Here is a 23,914-nt window from a genome sequence, read left to right on the forward strand (position 1 = left end):
TTCTTTGCAAGTGTTAAAAAAGGGTCAACTATTACTACAGCCTTCCCATTTGGTTGATGAAAATGCCAAAGCCCAGAGAAATGACCTGAAATATCCAAGGCCATACAATTAGTAGCAGTTAGGAGTAGCTAAAATCCAGGTAACATGGCTTCTAGCCCAGTCCTTTTGCCATCATATCACTCTACCTCTCACCTTCATGCTCTTCTTGTGAGGCTGAGAGACAAGGCTGACATAACTATTTTACAAACAGAGGAACTGAGGCACAGATCATTTGAATGACTGGCAAACTACCACTGAATTTGAACTAATCTATTTGAATCTCATGTGAAGTGTTACACACAATGTACACCCTTAGAATGACATTAGACATACGTATGTAAAAATGAACATAAGATTTGGCAGCCATTCTTGTGAAAACAACAGATTTAGCAAGGAAACGTCCCAAGAAAGACTTGCATGAGGTACAGCAAAGTAAATAAAACAAGGAGTACAGTATACAAAATAACTACAATAATTAAATGAAAACATTAAAAGACAGCTAAATTCTGATCAAAGTGACCAGTTTTGGTCCTGGGGAACAGATGACAAAACATACTTTTTGCCCACTAAGGATAGTGGTTGATTGTCCACTCAGTAGGGAGGGGATTGATCATGAAGGCAATTCTGTTTTATAGTTTTATTTAACAGTTTTTTTAAACTTGTTACAACTAAGATTCAGTGCAGTGGAGAGGAAGTGGAGCAATGCTCTTTTGGAATACCCTATACTGAGAAAAGACTGGCATGAAAAATAAAAACAGTCAATAATTTTTTTAAAAGATATAATAAAAATAAGAGGAATGAATTGGTTGATTTTCAAGGTATCTTCTATCTTCATAGCTCCTTTAATATTTAGAAAACGGACCATAACAGAGGTTTATTCTTTATTTCTGAATTCCAGCTTTCAAAACTATATCCTTCTTTTATTTCTGCTCTATCTTGTTTACCCTATATTCCAAATGAGGATTGTAAATTGAAATCATTCTTAATTCTGAGGACTAAGATTCTCATTATAGTCAAACAGCATGAAAAGCAATGACAAGCTTAAATATCAAGGGGGTTTAAATATTCCCTACTTTTTAATTGTTAATTCATGGTTAGACTGTGTTCTCTGCTAAATTTTGCTAATCATCTTTCCCATATTCTTCTTGGTTAGAATTTGCTGATTATCTCCCTATTTTGAACAGAGTTGATTCTTCTGCTTGAGAAATTTATACAGTTTTAGAAATTCATTAGTATTTGTCTTGAAATATTCATTTGCCTTTCCCACTATTTTCACATAATGCTTCTATTTAAAGCCTGTTTTCTCTTGAAGTACTAGTTTTTTTTTTTTTTAATCATCAATTGGGGAAAAGCAGAGGTTTCTAGGCTTTATGCCTTGAGTCCTTCCTGGACAGAAATTTATGTATGATTGACTATAAAGGCAAAAAGAAAAAAAAAAACCTGTGGGTTGCCCTGAAAATAAATTAGGCAAAGGTGAATTCCAACTTGAATTGTTTGGGCACTTGATGGTTATGTTGTACTGTGATTTTTTTGATTCTTAAACACCTGAGCCTAGATAGGCAGAAAGTGTATCCCTTAAAGCAATTCCTTTGAGAATCTGTATCGTGCTCATTGGATACCATACTCCCTATAGTAGAAGCGAGTTTCTATTGAAGTATAAATTCATGAATGGATTTCACCTATGCATCTAACTAAGCAGAGCCCTACGAAGGAACTCACAATGTGACAGAGCTCGCTGAATGCAGGAAGGACTCTTCCAAAGTGGTGATTGCCATTTTCACCTCAGTAAGTATTAGAACAGCGGGAATATTGAAGTCGTCAGTTCCATCTATTTAGAATTTCATTGCCTTGCTCCATGATGTATTAATCTGCATTTCCTGCCTTAATCTTAGCAAAACCTCAAAGTCTGAAAATCCTAGCAAAATGCTGGATTTGGAAATCATGCACTGTGAATAGAAATCATGTTTCTAATCCCTTAATTGTTGGGGTAATTGAAATGGGCTCGGTAGCGGTTGACATATTTGTTGAATGAAACCTCTGAACCTGATCCTTTTAGACTCAACCTCACTAATTTCTCAAATGGTGAGCCTGGAATTTTTTTTTACCAGGTACTGATTTAGTTAAAACAATCAAAAGGAAAAAAATTATGGCTCCTTGTTTGGATTTGGAATAAGGAATCTAAATCGGGTCCAATAATCGACTACGATTTTCACGGGGTCCTTTTTTCATAATCTACTTTTCTAGTCCCAGAGAAAAGCAGATGTAGACTTTTCCTTGGCATTTGCATTTTAGCCCCTAGTCACGTTCCCAGCCTAAACTGAATAAAAAGCCCCCTTATTCCGGGAAACCTTTGTTATTCAAGTACAATCACTCAGAGTGTTAGGTGGAGGCCTCTTTGAGTGAGGGAGTGGCTATGCCTTTCTCTGGCTTATTTTACAGACAAAGCAGCGCTCCTGGGTGAGGCGGGAGGACTGAATTTTCAGATTCTGCAACTCAGCCTAAAAGCCAAAAATGGGTGCTCTCCAGGAACTTGGTTCTGAAGATCAGCCTGTAACTTTGTGCTATCAGGTGAATGGGTCTTGTCCTCGAACCCTGCATCCTTTGGGCATCCAGTTGATCATATACCTGGCCTGTGCCATAGGTATGTTGATTACTGTCCTGGGGAACCTGCTTGTGGTGTTTGCCGTGTTCTATTTTAAAGCCCTCCATACTCCTACCAATTTCTTGCTGCTCTCGCTAGCATTGGCTGACATGTTCCTTGGGCTCCTTGTGCTTCCATTCAGCACCGTTCGATCAGTAGAGAGCTGCTGGTTCTTCGGGGACTTCCTCTGTAGGTTGCATACATACCTTGACACACTCTTCTGCCTCACCTCCATTTTCCACCTGTGTTTCATTTCCATTGATCGCCATTGTGCCATCTGCAACCCCCTGCTTTATCCTACCAAGTTCACTGTCAAGGTGGCATTCAGATACATAGTGGTGGGTTGGGGGCTTCCTGCAGCATACACTGCTTTCTTCCTCTACACTGATGTGGTGGAGGAAGGACTGGGCATGTTATTGGATGAGATGCCTTGTGTGGGCAGCTGTCAACTGCTGTTCAATAAATTCTGGGGCTGGTTGAACTTTCCTGTGTTCTTTTTCCCTTGTGTAATTATGATTAGCCTGTATGTGAAGATCTTCATTGTGGCCAGCAGGCAGGCCCAGCAGATCAGTACCATGAACAAGAGCACAGGCACCTCTTCGGGTCAGATTGGGGCCTCTAAACGAGAGAGGAAAGCAGCAAAGACTTTAGGGATAGCAGTGGGCATTTACCTCTTATGTTGGCTGCCATTCACCATTGATACCCTTGTGGACAGCCTCCTCAACTTCATCACCCCACCTTTAGTCTTTGATATCTTCATCTGGTTTGCTTACTTCAACTCAGCATGCAATCCTCTGATCTATGTATTTTCCTATAGGTGGTTCAGGAAAGCTTTAAAACTTGTTCTGAGCCGGGAAGTCTTTTCCCCTAGGACCCCTACCATTGACTTGTATCAAGACTGACCAATTTTCCTCAAGGGAGGGGCCAGGTTATTTGTTGGTAAAGGAGAGTAACAGAACATCACAGACCAGGAGTCTTGGTAGATTCAAGAGGGAAAGTTTTGGAACTGGGGACAGGGAAAGAAAGATTCTGAAATTAGTAACATAGTAAGCTTTCCTTTTCCTGGCATAAAATTTCTATAGAAGTAAAGAAAAAAAGGAGAAGAAAAATGAGGGTTTTGCTATTTGAATGTCAACCAGACAAAATAAACAGAGTTTTGGTTATCTGGCTTCTCTCTTTTCTCTCTCCTTTTCAAAGATCTCATGGATGAAAGTAAAATTAAAAAACAAATCAGTCATTAATTGGAAGTCAGGGAACCTGCTTCTACCCCTGTCTTTGCCAAGGTTTCTGTGACTTTGGACAAGCCAATTTATCTTTCTGCTCCTAATTTCTTCCCTAGATAATGAGAGATCATTCCAATTATATTAAATTAAAATAATTAAAAAAACATTTATTAACCCTCTTTCACATGGAAAGTAATGTGCTAGGGTCCCAGGGATATAAAGATAAATAGGACACAGCCCTTGTTCTCAAGGAACTTCCAATCTATTAGGGGGAAAGGCATGAAAAGGAGTGAAGAAAAGAGATATAAACCAAAATGCTTTGAGAAATTTGAGTAAGGAGAGAATCACTTTCACTTGGTAGGCTGGTGAGGAGAGAGAGGGTTTGGAAGGCAAGGGGTGATAGCTCTTAACATCTATGATTCTGAATTGGTCAGATTTTCCATAGTCATTCTCTCACTTTATAGTTCAAGTCTTTGAATGCCTACTTTCTGGAACATTCATTTTAACACTCATTTCTACTACTTACTCTGAACCAATTTGATCTTTAAGACCCATGGCTTTAGAGTGAGGGTTAACTTCCTCCCACATATTATTCTCCCTACTATCAGGCAATTTCTCTCATTAAGTAGGGACTTCACAATTTTGAAAGACACTTCATCCCTTAATTGGTTAATCTGGAAAACAGTTAGGACATTCTGTATAACTAATGTCTTTAGTCATACTGCCAATTTGACTTTTGTTTTTTTTTTCTTTAAACTTACATTTTACAATTTGTCTTACAAAGAATGAAAACCCACTACTACATAGTTTAGCAATTTCCCTTACAACCCCAAGTACTAAAATCATATTCCTGTTCAAAGTTAAACAATCTTCAGTTTCATAGGGAATTTCAAAAATTGTAGCTGCTCCTTAAAAAACATTTATTTATATTTCTAATGACTTATCAGGTAAGCAAAGACAATGTTTATTTTTTTGACCCCTAACTTTTTTTTACCCTGTTTCAGAAAAAGATTCTCTTCTCCCTACTTCAATTTCTTATTTCATCATTTTTTTCCAAATGAAATTTTGTACATAGTAAATAAGATTTTTTTTTATTTCAAATGCATTTTATTACATTAATAATGCCACGTTACAGTTGATAACAGACTACCTTTACTTCGTTATGTTAATTCTGGAACAATCCAGAATGATGCCAGCTTTGGCCAGCTTTGATGAAAAGGAATTTCTCCTTTACTGGCTCCTCCAATCTTTTGGGACCACCCTGCCCACAGGGGACAAGTTCCACTCAATTCCAATTTGTGTAGCCGCATATGCCCAAATGGCAAGACAGAAAGTGGCTCCACTGAGCAATATTGGGGTGCCATACTTATCGTGAAAATTAGGCAGCCTGTCCTGGTGGTTCTGCCTTTCAACAGTTTGCTGAAAGCTGCGAACCGAAAAGCGGCTCAAGGCCCTCCTAAACAGAGGGAACATCGCCAAAAGAGCCAGAAGAAACCACAGGGGACTCAGGTTGTCGACAGCACGCCAAGCGCGGTGCTTCGTCCTTGCGAGAAGTCAAAAGAAACCAGTAAATAAGATTTTAATATGCCAAGATGGCAGATTTGTAGTTAGATAGGATTTTAAAAGTCACCAAAGATTTGTCACTTGTCAAATATACTTCTTCAACTTTGCAGCCTTTGAAATTATTGATCACCCTTTTTTCCTGGATCCATTCTCTTCTCTATGTTTTTGTGACACTGCTTTCTTCTAGTTTTCATACCTGCCTCTCCATCCCTTCTCAACTTCCTTTGCTGGTTCTTTCTCAAGGTCATACCTACTAACTATGCATGTACCCCAAGGTTTTGTCCTGAGACTTCTCTTTTCCCTCTATACTATCTTTCTCAGTGATTTCATCGCCCTTTATGTGTTCACTTATCATCTCTTTGTAGATAATGTGCTGATCTATATATCTAGCCCTAACCTTACTCCTGATCTCCAGTCTTGCATCAACAACTGCCTTTTGGGTATATCCAACTGTATGTCACATAGGCAATTCCTACTCAAAATGTCATTATTTGCCCCCCTAAAATTCTTCTTCCAAACTTTCCTATTACTATCAAGGTCATGACTATCCTTTCATCTACCCAAGCTGAAAATTTGGGGAACATCCTTGGCTCTTCTCTCACCCTCTCTCCACAAATATGATTTGTTGCCAAGTCTTGCTTCTGTACTCGCTATATCTCTTACATAATTCTCTTCTTTCTACTCACAAAACCATCATCCTGCAGGCTGTTATCACCTTGTGCTTGGACAATTAAAATTGCATTCTGGTCTGTCTTCCTGCCTCAGGTCTCTCCCTACTCCAATCCATCTTCCAGTTAGCTGTAAAAGCAACCTCCCAAAAGCACAAATCTGATCATGTCACCCTCTCTACTAGACAAATTCCAATATCTCCCTATTACCTTTAGGATCAAATATAAAATCCTATGGCATTTATAACCCTTCACAATCTGGTTCCTTCCTGCCTTTCCAGTCTTCTTACATTTTATTCCCTCTATGAACTCTGTGATCCAGATATTAATATTCCAGACCTCAGTTTCCAACATTCTATGGTTGTATAGCTTACTATAAGATAAGGCAGTATGTTCTAAGGGATAGCGAACAAGTCAGTTAGAACTGAGATCAAGTCTGATTTCTGATATAGGAGTAACTAGGGAGTGCGGTGAACAGACAGCTGGACTCGGAAAGATTGGAGTTCAAATTTAGTCTCAGATACTTACCGGCCACGAGACTCTGGGCAAGTCACTTAACCTCTCCCTATAGTGGTTTCCTCATCTGTAAAATGGAGATAATAATGGCGTCTAGCTCCCATGGTTCTTGTGAAGATAAAATGTAACCATATTTGTAAAGTGCTTCACAAACCTTAACATGCTATGTAAATGCTAACCTATGTTATTGTTATTATATATTCTTGTTGTGTGACCCTGAGAAAGTCTCTTAACTTCTCAGTGCTACCGGGAACTACTAAAGACTATGAGTTATAGAAGGATCAAAGATTTGCAATGGTAGTGGGTGTTTCTTGGGAGTTCCTGATATTTAGATATTTATACATTTATCTATTTTTGAAGGTTATTAAGTTCATGACAAAAAAACCTTATTTTTTCAAACTCTAACTCTCAGATAAAGGAAATAAATATATATTTTGAGGCAAAAGATTATATACACTTGATTAGAAAGAATTACTTAAAGCAACAGAAATGATTGTTGGCAGAGCTATGGGGAAAGGGACATGCAGTAACATTGGTGGTAGAATTATGTCATAATATTTTTGTAGAATAATTTAGAAAAATATGTCAAAGTGTACAAAAACAATCGCTGACCCAGTGACATACCTATTAAAGCTATATATGAAGGATATAATTAAATGAGAAGAAAAATTTATATGGACAAAAATATTCATAGCAACTTTGTGATAGCAAGAGTATGGAAAAAACACATTATAGAATTAAGGAATGGCTGATTTAACTGTACTATAATTGCTGAATAGAATATTGCTATGCCCTAAATGAAGAATATGAAGAAAAATGGAAAGATAATCAAAGTGGTATGGAGAAAAGAAAATAGAGCCGTAACTCACAAAATAACTACAGCTACACAAAAATTACAACAACAAAACCTCATAAACACATAGATATAAAAGAGATCTGAAAAGAAACAAAGAACAAATAAAATATTTTATTATATGTTGAGGGTTATATTCTTTTTTCCTTAATAAATATAGTTTGGAGTTTGTGTTTTTATTTCTTAAAATTTGGTTTGCTTATTTGCTAATTTTGTTGAGATTATTATTACTTATACAATCATTAATTATGAATTAATTAGGCAAGGGCTCCTCTTCATGTTACACCTCTCAGTTACACCCAGATTTGAGGTATAATTTGAGTCATCATCTATTCAAATTTACCCCTTTTAGCCCCAATCCAATGATTCTGCATTATGAAGAAATTACAGTACATTGATATAATGGTATGCTCTTGGGGGTATACCTAATGATGAAGGGATTGGTTTCAGAGAAACCTGAAAAAAGTCCTATGAACTGATGCAGTGAAGTGAGCAGAACCAGGTGAACAAGCCCCAACTTTGAAAGCCATAAGAACTCTGATCAATGCAGTTATTAATCATGATTCCAGAGAATTGATAACATAGCCTGCTACTCATCTCCAGATGGAAGAGTGATGGAATCATGGTGAAGAATGAGAACATATTTTTTTTGACCATGGTCAATACAATAATTTGTTTTGCTTGGCTACGCATATTTGTTACAAAGATTTCATTTTTCTTTTTTTTCACCAATGGGTTGAGGGAGGTAGTAGGGAGAGAAAACAGATTGTCAATTTTTTTTAAATGAAATTTTGTTTAAAAAAAAGAAAGAAAGCCTGAATTTCCTCTTTCAATAACTATTTGCATGATCTTGGGCAAGTCTCTTTACCTCGTTCAGCTTCGGTGTCCTTATTCATGAAAGTAGAGAGTTGGATTAGATGATCTCTAAGATCTCTTCCAGCTCTTTTATTCTATGAATAAGCAACATTGATTTTTCCTATCACACTAGATACACTCAGATGTTTAAAGGAGAGGGGTATTTTTCAGAGGTTAGGGTATTGTAGTGAAGTGGGTCTTTCCTGTTGTTCCCACAATGTACCACATGGAGACCCATGCTCACTGTCTATTGGTGAACCTGGCCACATCCATCATGGAATAAATTTGCACACATTTGCCTTATTTGACCAATGTCCCTAAATATCCCTGTAGTTCTATGCCCCAAATCTTCCCCTTTAATATCAAAGGGTCATGGGGCTCCTAATGAGTTGTGTGTATGGGGGAAGGGAGGGTAGTATGAGCAGAGAGCTTAGAATTTTTTTTGTTGTTGTTATACACATTTGTAGGAATTTATGACTTGAATGTCCACTTTAGGGACTCCAAGTTGGTAAGAATAAGTGGTGAAGCACCCTCAATATTTTAATCACATATTACTTTCACTGTTTCTTAATTTTCAATTACATGGTTCATTCATTCACTTACTAAGCCAAAAAAAAAATAAAATGAAATACCCTGCTATGTGAAGGACTCTGTTTTCAGCACTATGGGAATGCAAAAATTAAACATGTGGGATTTTTTATCATGAAGTTTAGCATGTATGCATGATAATCAACAAATCAAGTGACTAATGTGTCCCAGACTTTATGCTACGCATTGGGAATATACAGTAAGGAAGAGCAAAAGAGAGAGAGAAAGGAAGGAAGGAAGGAAGGAAGGAAGGAAGGAAGGAAGGAAGGAAGGAAGGAAAGAAGGAAGTTAGTTTCTACCCTTAAGGAGGAGGCCTACCCTGGAGAATTGTTTGTATACTATCATAGAAGAAAGGACACCACTAGTTTTCTCCTGTGTAAAATGCCCTCATAGTGAAATTGACAACCAAAAGCTGCCTTCTTCCAATTCATATGACAAAATACTTCAAAACTGAGTGAGTCCACATATCCCCAAACCGTAAGCCACACAGCAGACAGCCTTCCTCTCTACACCATTTATAAAAGGAGTAATTATTTCCTAAACATTAGCCAAAAGCTTTCTAATTGAGACAAAAGTAAACAAAGGTTCTAAAACCAGACCCTGGCCCTAGAGAGCAAAAACAGAAGTAAGGGCTTGAAAGAGGCAAATTTAAGCTTGATTCCAAGAAAGAGAAACGAAACATAATTTCCTAATGATGAGAACTGTCTGAAATGAAATGGTTATCTCTGTAAGAGTGTTAAAGTAGAGGATGTATACCCACTTTTGGGGTATGTTACACTGAGGATTCCTTTCAGATATTGATTGGTCTAAATGGCTCTTGTGGTCTCTTCCAACTCTAAAATTCAATGACTCCGTGACATTACTTTTATGGACCAAAACAAAGAAAACTGATGACTATCCAGAGAAAAGAAGCATCCTCAAACTGAACTGTGACCTTGTACTAAATGCCACCTGAGCAACCATAGGAGAAGGGGATTATGCTTTCTCTCACTTTCCATCAACATCACTGCTAATGTTAATTATCATTTGGCAGCAGACCTTCCAGCCTGCTATGTCTAGCATAACAACCAATAGAAACTTTCAGGGATTAGCAAATTGACAGTTCTGATAGAGTCAGTGGTGAAAGGAAAGCAGGAGGCTAGCTACTGTTTGTTTAATCATACCAGATGCAGGGAACTTCTAGGGCACAGCCATACCCACATGTTCTTGGGTTCTTATGCCCACCACCACTAAGGTATGAGGACTGGTAGCATGTCCTTTCAGAGAAGCCACATTTTCAGAGACTTCTTAGAGAGTAGGCCTTTTAAAAATATATATTTCTTATAAGGCTAAAGATGAGATGCAGAAACCACCTCCTACCCAAGACAGACTTAAAATTCAGAATTACATAGTTTTGAACATGGCCAATGTAGAAATTTGTGTTGTTTAACTGTAAATATTTGTTATAAGGACTTCATTTATTTATTTTATTTTATGTCTGGGAGTCATTCTGATTGAGAGATAATAAATGTTTATGAAAAATAAATTAAATTTAAAAAATTTTTATGAATATAACAATAACAAATGATGAAGGTTTCCATAAACTGTTGAAAAGGGAAGTAAGAAGAGCCAACAAAACAATATATATAATGATTACAGCAATGTATATATAAAACAATCACTACAAAACAATCAAAACTGAATGTTAAAAAAATGTACAAAAAACCCCTCCAACAACTTAGGTCTTCAAAAAGAAATATGAGGAGACATTTCCATCTGTTCTTTTGCAATGAGGAGAGGAGGACTCATGGGCATGAAATTTTTTTATGTATTGGTCAATTTTTCTGAAAGAGAGACAGAGAGAAAGACAGAAAGACAGAGAGAGACACATAGAGAGAGAGAGACAGAGACAGACACAAAGAGACAGAAACACAGAGAGACAGAGACAGAGAGACACAGCACTTAGTCAGGGGGTTGCCACTTTTTATAGGATGGCTTTCTTGATTCCCTCAGTTGTTAAATCTCTCATCCTGCTCAAATTGTCTTGATTTGACTTGTTGTATGCCCCCAGGAGAAGATAAGCTTTTACCAGTAGAATTTGGCTTTCCTCTTATTCTTTGTGTTCTCTTTATCCAGCACAGTGTCTTGGACATAGCAGATACTTAATAGATCCTTATTGGACTGGATTAGATGATATTGGAAACTACCAGATGACCTACAAGGTTGAACTCTACCTTATTTTGCATTAGTGTCCCAGGGTCTCTGGCTTCCCACCCCACAATCGGGGTGCTTTTTCTATCTCTGGCTCCAGGTATAAAAATTCCTAGTTATGAAGCAAGATGGTGGTCCAAACTCCTTCAACACTCCAACCCTCAAGCAAAGAAATTATAAGCCAGATATATAGTAATTAAATCTTTAAGATAAGATAAAACTGTGTCTGTGTCAGGATGTAATCTTATGAATCAAGAACACCAGGGACATTTAATTGTTAGAGGACTTACCCTGAGCTACTCCCCTATCAGCTGGCACAAGCTAAGTGGAAGGTTGTTCTAATAATTTTACCCAAACACCCTTAATGCTCCAAGAAACAGTTGATATCAACTCTACTTAGTCACATGAAAGAAAGCAGAGGGAGGTATGAAGGAAGGAATCTGTGCTGGTTTCTACTTGAGGCATGAAGGATAGATGTCTCAAAATGGAAGTGAGATCAGTCCCACACCACAGAAGTTATTCAGAACAGGGGCTCCACTGCTTGAGTTGTTCCCTCAAACAACCTGGGCTCCCACAAGAAGCAATAGACCGAGTCTGGGCCATCTCCAGGCATTTTTGTCTTTGCATTGCCGCTGGACTCCTATGACTGTGGAGGAGAGTGAGGCTGATGACTTTGAGCAGCTCTGCCTCACTTAAATCCAATTCATGGGCAAATCAAGACATCACTCTTCTGATGTCATTGGTCCTCTTTGAGAATGAAGGATGAACAACAATAATTAAAAATTAAGCAGGCTGAAAATAAGCAGCTTCCTGCCTAGGGACTCAGATCTCTGGGTCATTTGGCAGAGATATCCCTTTTTTTTTTAGTGACCCCACCCAAACACCCCCATCTCACCTCCACTCTGCAAGAAGCAGATGTGGGTTTTGCCCAGTCTAGGCCATGCTTCATTCTCTAGACTTTGCCATCATGCATCCGAATAAGTGGTTGCCTTTCTCCTTTCCCCTTTTCATCTCCCTTTCATGTTTTGTCTTCCTTTATCATAATGTAAGCTAAGGGAAGAGATTATTTCATTTTCTTTTCTTTTATTTGTATTTTCATTGTTAAGTACAGTACCTGGCATATAGCAAATGCTTAATAAATGCTTGTTATCTTGACTTGACTTGGGGAGAACTGAGGAGGAAAGGAAATATTATGAAAGAAAATGGGCCTGCACATGTGACTACATTGATCCAAAGAGAAAAGCTCCTGGAAACCAAGCTAGGACCAGCTTCAAACCTGAAGGTTTCTGAGAGCAGAAAGCCAGGCTAGTGAACTTCACATCACTTATCTGAAAAGACTGAGCCACCCCTGTAGCCAAGTGTTAAGTGGTTTGCGGCACTAATAAAAAGAATGTCCAGAACATGAGTGACTGCAAATTCAAGAAAAAAGCTGAAACACCAAAGATATCAATATCAAGAGAAAAAAACTACATTAAAAACCTAAAATGCAATCAGATAAACCAACGGAGATGATTCTAAAAATCCAAAGGAAAACTCAGAAAAACTACAGAAAGGAACCAAATAGTAAATGTTACAGCATTAAGGAAAGTGAACCAATAGTGGATGATGATAGAATGAGTCCAATGTTCCCACCAGAGATCATGGATCAATAAGAAGAAGCCTCTGAATGGCTCAAAAGAGAAATAAAACTGATAAAGGAAGATATTATGAATGAATTTGGGTAAAAAAAGAGAACTTTCAATTCAGAAAATAGAGGACTTAATCTATAATTATAAAATGGAATTCATAGATTAAGAAAAATTGCACCCATGACTGCAAAGTCTCTCTAAAGAAGTGAGAGAAAAAACAGTGTACTTTGAAGAGAAACCTTCCAAGAGGTGGAGGAAATTTTGGCAGAAGAGAAACAAAAGGCAAAATGTTGAAACAATAAATGAATGCTATGTAAGCCAAAGCAACTAATTTTGAAAACAGGACATACAGAGCTAACATAATATAACACTCCCAGACAAAACAGGATGAATTAAACAAAATACTCGATAGTGGAACACAAGAAGTGTTGCAAGAAAACTGTATCAGACTTCTGAATAAATATAACAAAGTATCGATTGAGAGAATCCACAGATTTCTACCGGAGGGGGGAGGATCTTGAATTCAAATTCTAAGATACGTGGTCGTAATATTTAATAATTTCAGTGATGAGCAAAGGGCTTTTCAAGCAGCCGGCAGAAAGACTTTCAAATGGAGGAAAGACAATTTGAACACAGAATTATTCAGTAATTACAAATAATCAGGAAAGGAATGGATTGATATATTAAAGGAATGGCACTCAAACTGCAGCCCAAAAGAAAATATTGTGCAACCTGAGCCTAATAGTCTATGAAAAAAATGGATATTGAGTAAAAAAGATTATTTCAGATTATTTGAAGTATTCCTAAAAAAACCTTATAGACGAGCTGGTTATTTTACCTGTAAAAACTTGAAACAGAATCACAAGAGAGGTTAAAAATATAACCATAAAGAATAATACATATATATATATATATATATATATATATATATTACTTTTACATAAAAAGTAAAGCGACTGAACTACAGGAAGAAAGAAAGAATGGAGACCATCAAAAGATTGAAAAAAGAGCCTAAGGGGCAAAAGATATCAAGACAACTTCAAGACTCCAGAGATAGGCAAAGTTGGAAAAGTTGAACTGCGATACCATGAACTAACTTTCAGCATCCCACATGTGGACCAAATTGATTTATTTATTTTTTTGTGGGAGGTAAGAACAGAAGATTGCATTAGCCGGTGTTGGAATACAGAGGGAAGTGGGTGATACATATTGTTAAGCTGGAATGAACCTATTTGAAGATAGTTCTTGAAATAATAGAGAGTTTATTGAAAACAGAAAAATAAGAACAGTCAGAGTAAATGCATTTTGGTAACCTTTGAGAGTCTGCAAGAGAAATATCCAACAGCACTCTTCTCTTATACAGATAATAGAGCAGTAAATATTCTAAGTATCTAAAAATAACTTGTATGTAATACAACTATTTATCTGAAGTTGTTTCAATACAACCTTCTGTCAGAACCATTATCTTATTATTTCTTCATTGGCAAGTTTACCGTGACCTAGGTGTATTGGTAACATTGGCAGAACAATCACTTTAGTGCAGTTATGGTGTGTGCACCTGTTCTTGGCAGGAGCTAAGGGAGTTCAGAATAATACCCCCTAAGACTGTGGTATATCATAGTATAACCTCCCTAAAATACATGATGTTACAATTTAACCCTCATTTATTCCTTCTATACCTACCATGCCCAAGGTTGAAGAGTGAAGAGATCAGTCCTATTGTCTATTGGCATCAGAATGATATTAATAGCTGGCATTTATGTATTGCTTTAAAGTCTGAAAAGAGCTTTACAAATACTAGGCACTTTTATCATCACAACAACCCTGCAACATAGGTGCTCTTAATGCCTTCATTTTACAGGTGACAAAATAGGCAGACAAGTTAAGTAACTTGTCCAGGGTCACATAGCTAGTATCTGAGGCTAGATTTGAACTCAGCTCTATACACTGCACCACTTAGTTACCTCTATAGTGGGCAGCCAAGAAGTCAAGAGAAGGGGATTGCAGTGTTGACCGGGAAGAACTGGGACAAGGGGAACCAAGGGATGCTCTCTCATCTTAGAGGGGTGGGATGTAATACAGCTGAAGAGCATTTCTATAGGAGAGAAGAGATGAGCCAGTGTGGGGACATGGGGATCTTCACAATGGGCTTAGATTGGGAAAAGCTTGCTAATTGGGGTCTGCTTTTTCCCTCCTGAAAAATTCAAGGGTTATTATTTTTCTGGGTACGTGTGGTATCCCCCCAGTTGGGAGAAGGTACTGTTTCATTTGCATAGATACCTACTGAATATTAAGTGAGTGAATGAATGAACTAAATATCTACAAAACTTAGCATCCTCTCTAATTTAGTGGGGTACTGGAAGCATGCAAATATGATGAACAAGACCATTTTCTTATAAATGTAATGGGATCTGGCCAGTAGCACCTCATCTTCAGAGTACGTGTAGTGTGCTCTCTGCCTGTTGCTAACCCATATACAAGATGCTGAAGATCCTGCTTCTCAAAAGGCATGATGAAGTACAACGGAAGGGCCCTGTTCAATTAGAAACATGCATAGGCATTCTATGATTGGTTCTATCCAGCTAGCCACGCGGTGAAGAGATGGATTGTTGACTGACTGCTGAGCTGGAATTGGGGTGCATTCAAAAGGTCGACACCAGCCAAAACAAGGTTCTTTTCTGGCTCTTTTGTGCCTGGCTACTGTTGAGATGAGAAAGATATTCTGTAAGCCTGAGTAGCAAAAGCAGAAAATCAGGCCCTTTCCATCTTGGGCAGGGATGTGGCCCTATCTATTCAGTTTTTCTTGCTTTTAGGTGGAATATTGGAGGTGGCTTCAACTTTATGAACTTTGAAAGGTCAGAATGATGAGTTCCTAGAGGCTCTGGACCTAGAGTCTACAACAAATTTTTTGGCCAACCCCGATGGTGAAAAGCAAAGCCCCAAACAACCTGTTCACTTGAGCATAATGCTGCCAAGAGGGTGCTTCAGTAACTTATCCATCAGTCATGCCACATATAGAAAGGTATTTCAGAAATAGGATGGTATGTAGAAAATTTTAATTTTGAGCCTATTCTCCTTAATTACTAATGTGACATAGGGGAGACTGTGCCCTTGGATGTTGGGGAAATGTTTGCATTTATTTTCTTACTATTTCTTGTAGTAAATATCGCTTATTAAAATATGATTTATTTTACTTGATTAAATGAAACTAGGTGCTATAAACACTGGCAATTGATATTGGGGTGAACACACCAGAATGGTGGCTTGAGCTGATTTCATTGGAGACTAATATCTCCACCCATCAGGGGAATCTCTAAAAGCCTGAATGGGGGTACCCTTCCTTAATTGGAGAATTCAGTCTGCTAGCATGTTGATATGTTGGGAGTCTAGAGTATGTTGTTGTTCAGTCATTTCAGTCATGTCAGACTCTTTGTGACCCCATTTGGGGTTTTCTTTGCAAAGAAAATGAAGCAGTTTGCCATTTCCTTCTCCAGATCATTCTACAGATGAGGAAACTGGGGCAAACAGGGTTAAGTGACTTGCCCAGGGTCACAGAAGTAATAAGTGTCTGAGGCCAGATTTGAACTCAGGAAGATGAGTCTTCTGAGTTCAGGCCCAGATGCTCTATGTATGGGCTCTGTCAGAAATAGATAAATGGAAACCAATGTTTTTCTTTTCTGTACTTAGTTCTAGAAGATGTGAGCCAGGGGAATAGAAATTACAATCATTTCACATCTTGATGGATCAATATAAACATCACCCAACCACCTGGTGGCTTAATATTAGAAATTCCCAACCCTCGTACAAAGATATGGTAAAGTGAATAGTCTCATCTGCTGCTGTAACAATTCCTTGGATAAAAGACCCTGTGGTTTTGTGTAAATGGACTGCTTTCACAACTATGTTAAGTATTTAGCTCCCTTTCCCTTGTCTCCTAACATTGGAAAGGGAGTATTTTCTTATTCTGATGGTAAATCTTGCCATTGCATTCCAAACAGTCCTCTTTTCTCCCCTGACTCATCCCTCTCTTTCTCTCCCTCTCTTGTGAAATGATTTACTCATCTGTTGTCATAGAACGCTGCTGATACTGACTGACTCTGTACTTAAGTGAGCCTGAAATATTATAAAAAACCAAATCTGTACTTCAGGAGCCTGCTTCTGCTATCACTGAAAGCAGATTCCTCAGCAGGCTAATGCACTTCTTTACTTTCAGCTTGGCATCCTATCTTTGACCCACAGTCATCGGCCCATCTGCTGATGGGTGTATTTCTTCCAAGAGGTTGAAAGAATTCCCCACCAAAGGAGAACAGAATGGTGTGTATGGTTAAGAGCTTTTTTGTTGCTGTCGATTTTTAATGAGTGGTGTGGCTTTAAAAAAATCTTGTGTCTAAGAAATTAAAGGCAAAATAAAAACTTAGGGTTTCTTCACAAGGCATTTTATTTGCAAACCTACTTCTTTAATTTTTTTCTTTTCTCTTTTTGGAAAGACAAATCGGTATTTTCTTTAGCAAATAGTTGAGTAGAATAATACTAATGGTTCACATTTACAGAGTAGCTAAGGTCTTATTTTCTCCAAGAAACCATTCCTGATCCCCTTTAATGCTAAGTGCCTTCTATTATCTTTAATTTTTCCTGTATATAGCTTGGTTTGTATGTAGTTTTTTGCATGTTGTCTCCTGTCATTAGATGGGTGAGTTCCTTGAGAGCAGTAACTGTTTTTTTCCATTTTTGTATCTCTAGCCCTTAGCATAGTGTTTAGCATTTAGTAGATGCTTAATAGGGTAACATACACTGTTAATTTGATCCTCACTGGAAATCTCTGATATACCTATAGAATTTTGAATGTGATAGTCCTTTTATTTAGGAAAAAGATTCAAAGCACTCATGTTTACCTAAAATAATGCAGCTAGAATATGGTAAATCTAGAACTGGACCCTCTTTTGACTTGAAGTCTAATGATTAAAAAAAATACAGTTCTGCAAAGAGTCTGTTAGAATGCCATAATATGGACCTACTATGTAGGCTGTACTGTGTTGTACTGTCCAGGTCCATCTTCCCACCACCCAGGAAGTGGCACGCAGTGGTCCCACAGTACCTGGTGCTCTTCTAGGTCCAGCTGTGATTCCTGGGGACACTCTCAGTGGTAATCTTCCTCTTCATCATCATCATCATCATCATCTTCTTCTTCTTTCTCCTCCTCCTCCTCCTCCTCCTCCTCCTCCTCCTTTTCCTTCTTCTTCTTCTTCTTCTTCTTCTTCTTCTTCTTCTTCTTCTTCTTCTTCTTCTTCTTCTTCTTCTTCTTCTTCTTCTTCTTCTTCTTCTTCTTCTCCTCCTGCTCCTGCTCCTTCTCTTTCTTCTCCTTCTTCATCCTCATCCAGTGTCCTCCAAAGAGGAGTTAAAGAAGGCTTCAGACTGCATGGAACCTATAGTTCAGTTGGGGAACTAGGATGAACACAAATAACCAGTTAGAGAAAAAAAGTTACACTATGTGATAATTTCTAGATGTATGTTAGGAATTCAGAAAAAGAAAGATTAGTGCAGATTAGTCAAAAAAGGATTCATGGAGAAGAGTAATTGAACTGAGTCTTAAAGAATGGGTAGAATTCATATAGGTTACAAAGTGGTGGAAGGGAGGTTCAGGAGAGCAGAACAATAGAAGTTTAGACACAAAACCAGGAAAGGTCATGGCTTATGTGAGGAAAAGCAAATGGCTCAACCTGGATGGGAGATGAGATACACAGAAGAGGGAGAATTAAGTTTGGGTTTGATATGGCAAAAGTGTGAACTTCTCCCAAAATGTTAATAAGAAATAAGAATTATGGCATGAAGTAAAAGAGATGCCAAGGGGAATTTTGCCTTTTTCCTCTTTATTCCTGTAAAGTCCCTATGCAAAAAATATATAAACACATGCATACAGAATCCACCCCCTTGTTGTCAAAGCAGTTATTTTCATATAAACAGCAATTTATATTATGGCGTGTAGAAAACTTCATAATGATGGCCTCGCCAGATAGAATCTATTATTCATTAAGATGTAACTTGTCTATATTCAGTGTGTGGCTAAAGTGGTTAGTGACAAACCATAGCAGAATGAGTAGGGAATGCTTTCAGAACAGGGGTGAGGCATGTTTTTGAGTCAATTTTTATTGGCTATCAAGGATTCAGTTCTGTATAACTGATAGCTCAATACCTGGCATTGAAGCTGAATGGAGTTGAAGGCAGCTAGGTGGCACAATGGATAGAAAGCTAGACTTGGAGTTAGAAAGAACTGACTCCTTGGAGTCAGGAAAATCTGAGTTCAAATCTTGCTTCAGATATTTAACAGCTATGTGACCCTGGACCAGTCACTTAACCTCTCTTACCATAGTTTCCTCATCTGTAAAATGGGGATAATAATAGCGTTTGCCTCCCAGGGTAGTTGTGAGGATCAAATGAGCTAATGTATGTAAAGTGCTTCACAAACCTTAAAGCACCATATGAATAATGGTTATTTTTCTAATTTGCTCTCAGAAATAGTTTTTTTATGAAAAGGAAGAAGTATGCATTGTATTCTTGGGGGGGGGAGGGGATGGTCTGTAACAAAAGGGCTGCCATTTCTTGTGGTTAGATCCAGAGTCAAATACAAGAACCAATGAGTGAAAATTAAGAGACACACTTTGGGTCAATCCTAGGATGAGACTAAGTGGTGCAGTGGATAGAAAAGTAGACTTGGAATTAGGAAGACCTGAGTTCAAATCCAGTTTCAGATGCTTAATACCTATGTAACCATGGACAAGTCACTTAACCTCTATCTGCCTCAGTTTCCTTATGTATAAAATGAGGATAATAATAGCAGTTACCTTCTAGTTGTTGGGAGGAAAAAATGAAATAACGCATGTAAAGTACTTTATAAACCTTAAAGTGCTGCCTAAGTGCTGGCTAGAGTAGAGAAGAATACTGGTTCTGGAGTTAGGAAGACCTGAGTTCACATACTTGACCCTAGGCAAGCCACTTAATCTTCTTTCAGCCTCAAGTCTCCTCATCTTTAAAATACTTCCCAGGGGTGTTACGAAGATCAAATGGGATAATATTTGTAATGTGATTTGCAAACTTTAAAGCACCATATGAATGCTTGCTGTTAAAGTATAAGGCAGAACTTTCTATCAGAACCATCCAGAAATGGACTAGGCTACCTCCAGAGGCAGAATTCCTGGACATAGGAGACATTTGAGCAGAGGGTAAATGACCACTTTTACAAGATCTTATAGAAGGACTCTTTGAATAGGGAGGGACAACACTATGACTCTGATTCCAAGGCACACAGCATAATACAGTGATATGAACAATAGCTTTGGTATTAGAAAACCTGGGTAAAATCCTAGGTTTGCCATTTTTATCCATATAACCTTGGACAAGTCACTTGCCATTGCTACATCTCTAAGTTGTTTAATACTGTCTTTTATTCAGACAGTGAGGGGTATAAGAGTCAGGATGATTGATCCCCAAAGGCTCTAGTCTAAGCAGAGGTTGAGGGATTTATCAGGTGGGATTTTAGCTGAACCCGAAATGAAAGGTGGGGCTTGACATATAAAGGGAAACAAAAAGAAAGATGTGAATAAACCTACAGATATAGAAGTGCATATATTGTTTCAGGAACATATTAGAAGTTCAGTTCAATGGTGGAGAAGGTTTATTTTGGGGAGTATTAGAAGATATGGAGACATAGGTAAGGTCCAGATTGTGCAGGACCTTGAATGCCTATCTTATATGCTAATCATATAATTTCTCTGTTAAATTTTTCACAGTATCATAGATTTAGAGCTGTAAGTGACCTTAGATGTCACCTAATTCAATTCTCATATCTTATAGATGGAGATGAGGCCCAGAAAAGGTTAAGTGATGTGTTCAAGGCGACAAAGATAGCATTCAGGTCTGCTGACTCCATGTTTAGCCTTCTTTCCATTGACATGTTTCTTCCTTTTTATTGCCACCTAGATTATACTTTTGCTGAGAACAAAGGAAATTCCTTATAATTATTTGTATTTTCCACTATGTCTATTACCTAACCCAGGAATATATAGTATTTATTGGCTGAATTTATTGAATGACTTATAAAACAATAAAAATTATATAATAAGTTAAACACTGACTTTGAAAGTTAACTAAAAGTAATCTCAGAATGTAGTTACAAATTATTTTTATTATATGAAAAAGGGAGACTCAAGAAAAAATTTAAAGACAAATTTGACTAAATGAACTAATGAAAGGGATCAAGGACTCATCAGTAACAAATATGCCAAATAATTGATAATTCACACTTCAGTGTTGGGAGATGAGAAAACATTTACCTATTGGGTGACTGAAATGACAAAAAAATCACATATTTTCAAAATATCCCATAGATACCAATCCTGATCTCTTAGAGATTTTTTTATTTTAATTTATTTATTACATTTAATTTATTTATTATATTTTTTACTTTGACCCTCTGACTCAAATAATTCTTGTTACTTGAACTTTGACCCTGTGACTCAAATAGCTCTTGCTACTTGAACTGAAGGCAAATATTTATTCTGAAAAGAAAAATATATTGAACATAGCATGTAAGAAGGATGACAGAAAATAGACAAATGTGACCAATAAGACAGGATGTCATGGGTCTGCATGTGGTTGATGTGCAGGCTGAAAGTCTGGTGGGATATTGGTCCAGTTGTTCAGGTAGAAAATGACACAGAGCAAGGATACAAGTAAGTAAAGCTAGCCCCCAAAAGACTGAGCCTGAGGAGGAATAGACAATGCTATGATATTTCACAAATAACAGGGAATGGGGAGGAAAACAGAAGAGTGAAGGGTTCTGGGGTAGATAGAAGGGAGAATGGCTTAGGGTTTCACACCAGAAAAAGAATCAGTCAGTGGGTGCTATCTATATTCCAGGCATGCTACATACTGGGAATACAAGTACAAAAATCAAGAAAACCCTCATCTTCAATTGTTCTAGTCTAGGGAGAGGTTGTGGTGGTGGTAATGGTAGGATGCACAATGTTCAAAGATAAATAAATACAAGATATATGTGTATATATGTATATGTATATATAAGTATATATGTATATGTATATATAATATACATATATAAATACATGTATATACACACATCTATATGTATATGTAATACACGTATACATATACGTATGTGTATTTAATGCATTTATACACACATGTGTATATGTATGTGCGTATATATATACACAACTGGAAATGTAGTAAGGATGGAGTTCTGTGCTTGAGCTGACTCTTTGAAGTACAATGGTAGCGATTCCAAGACACAGAGCTCAGGAGGGAAATCATTAAAGGCATGGGGGACAATCCATGAAAAGGCACAAAAGGTAGGAGAAGGATTTTTGTGTAAGTAAAACAAGTAGTCCAGCTTGACTGGACAGACCATATAAAACAAAAGGTCAGTAGGCTGGAGGACGAAAATGAGGCATCCCCAAGATAAATCATCATGAAGAATATGGGATCCTTAGTTAATCCTGCACAATTTAGGTCAGTAAAAGTTTTTGCAGCAGTGATCAGGAAATCCACACATTCAAACACTCTAAGAAGCCTTATGACTTGGCCTGTCTAATTTTAGATGATTTCTTTTTTCCTCTTTTGAAAGATTATTTCTTTTTTATATGTTTCTCTTTGTAATTATGTAGCAATTGCCCATACATTCAGAAATCGGGAATACATGAGAATATATTATAAAATTCCTTATTCTAATCCTTTGCCTTGCTCAGAGAATAAATTCATGGTCGAAGAGCTATCCTGTAAGATTTTCCCAGTTACAATCAGTTTTATTGCTTTCCTAAACCATGGGTAAAAGAAAGCATAAATCAAGGGGTTCATGGCAGAGTTATAATAAGCAAACCAAACTAAAATTTCATAAATATAGGCAGGCGTGATGAAGCCTATGAATGCATCAATCAATGCATCAATAGAATAGGGTAACCATGAAATTAGAAATGCAATCACTGCAATGCCCAGCGTTTTTGCTGCTTTCCTTTCCCTCTTGGACACTCTAGCTTTGTAACTTTCTGAGGATGAAGATTCCCCTTTGCTACCTGTGTTTTCAATCTTTCTAGCTTGGAGTTTAGCTACAAGAAAAATCTTAGAGTAAAGAATGACCATAACCAGAGTGGGGATAAAGAACAACAAAAAATCTACCAGCACCCAATTTTGATTCACATAAACCTGACAATTCCCTACACAGGTGAAGGCACTTATTACTTCCTCCAATCCATCATCATTGGCACCTGTGTAGAAAACAGAACCACTGTAAGTAATGGGGATAATCCAGGAGAGAGCAATGCACAGCCCAGAAACATTCACTGTGAATTTGGTTGGATAGACCAGAGGGTCAGTGACAGCAACGTATCTATCAATGGAGATGAAGCACAAATGAAAAAGGGAAGCATAGCAAAATGCTGTATCACCACAGCTATGAAATGTACAGAAAGTCTCCCCGAAATACCAGCAGCTCTCCACCGACCTCACCATGCTGAAGGGCATCACAGTGGCTCCCACCAAAAAGTCAGCACAGGCCAAAGAGGCAATGAGAAAATTGGCAGGAGAGTGCAGCTGCTTGAAATGAAAGATAGAAATCATTACCAGGAGGTTTCCAAATACTGCAAGCACAGCCCCAGAGCCAAAAACCACGTAGAGGATCACACGGGATCCTTGGGAATAGGGATTTTTAATACAGGACCCATTTACATTTTCAAAGCAGAGCTGTACAGCTGTAGACTGGGACTCAGAGCTGTGACTCATGCTTCTTCTCCTGGAAACTTGGAGTATCTGTGTTCTGGATGATGATGAAATTCTCAATTCTCCTACAAAAAAGACACATTACATTTAAAAAGTTAAAATTATTTAAATTAAATTTATGTCTAAAAGTTCTCCCTATTACCTCACCTGAATGCATCATGATCCTTTCCTGTTTCATCTATAAACTCCAAATTATTATGTATAATCGCAAGACGAACCTATAACTGTATTTTCAATGTTTTCAGTAAATAACTGAGAATAAATCAAATTATTAACTGTTAGCACATCTACTTTGGATGCACATAAGCAGAGGAAATGCCATACCAGCTCCTATGATAATGTTTCCTCTTAATCTTCTGGTTCTG

The 23,914-nt window shown here is 37.6% G+C and overlaps 3 protein-coding genes across 3 annotated transcripts; 1 reads left to right on the forward strand and 2 right to left on the reverse strand.

Annotated features, from left to right (window-relative positions):
- Positions 1-2,550: 2,550 nt before the first annotated feature.
- On the forward strand, positions 2,551-3,582 carry TAAR5 (trace amine associated receptor 5). The gene has a single exon (XM_036765986.1). It carries the CDS (start codon positions 2,551-2,553, stop codon positions 3,580-3,582), a length of 1,032 nt encoding a protein of 343 aa, XP_036621881.1.
- Positions 3,583-5,099: 1,517 nt separating this feature from the next.
- LOC118858272 (cytochrome c oxidase subunit 7B, mitochondrial-like) lies at positions 5,100-5,418 on the reverse strand. Its single transcript, XM_036768765.1, has one exon. It carries the CDS (start codon positions 5,374-5,376, stop codon positions 5,134-5,136), a length of 243 nt encoding a protein of 80 aa, XP_036624660.1. The 5' UTR covers positions 5,377-5,418; the 3' UTR covers positions 5,100-5,133.
- A 17,078-nt stretch (positions 5,419-22,496) lies between these two features.
- Positions 22,497-23,552, reverse strand: LOC118857405 (trace amine-associated receptor 6-like). Its single transcript, XM_036768092.1, has one exon. The coding sequence runs from the start codon at positions 23,550-23,552 to the stop codon at positions 22,497-22,499; it is 1,056 nt and encodes a 351-aa protein (XP_036623987.1).
- Positions 23,553-23,914: the final 362 nt, after the last annotated feature.

The sequence above is a fragment of the Trichosurus vulpecula genome, chromosome 7 (genome assembly GCF_011100635.1).
Source record: "Trichosurus vulpecula isolate mTriVul1 chromosome 7, mTriVul1.pri, whole genome shotgun sequence".
NCBI classification, from domain to species: Eukaryota; Metazoa; Chordata; class Mammalia; order Diprotodontia; family Phalangeridae; genus Trichosurus; species Trichosurus vulpecula.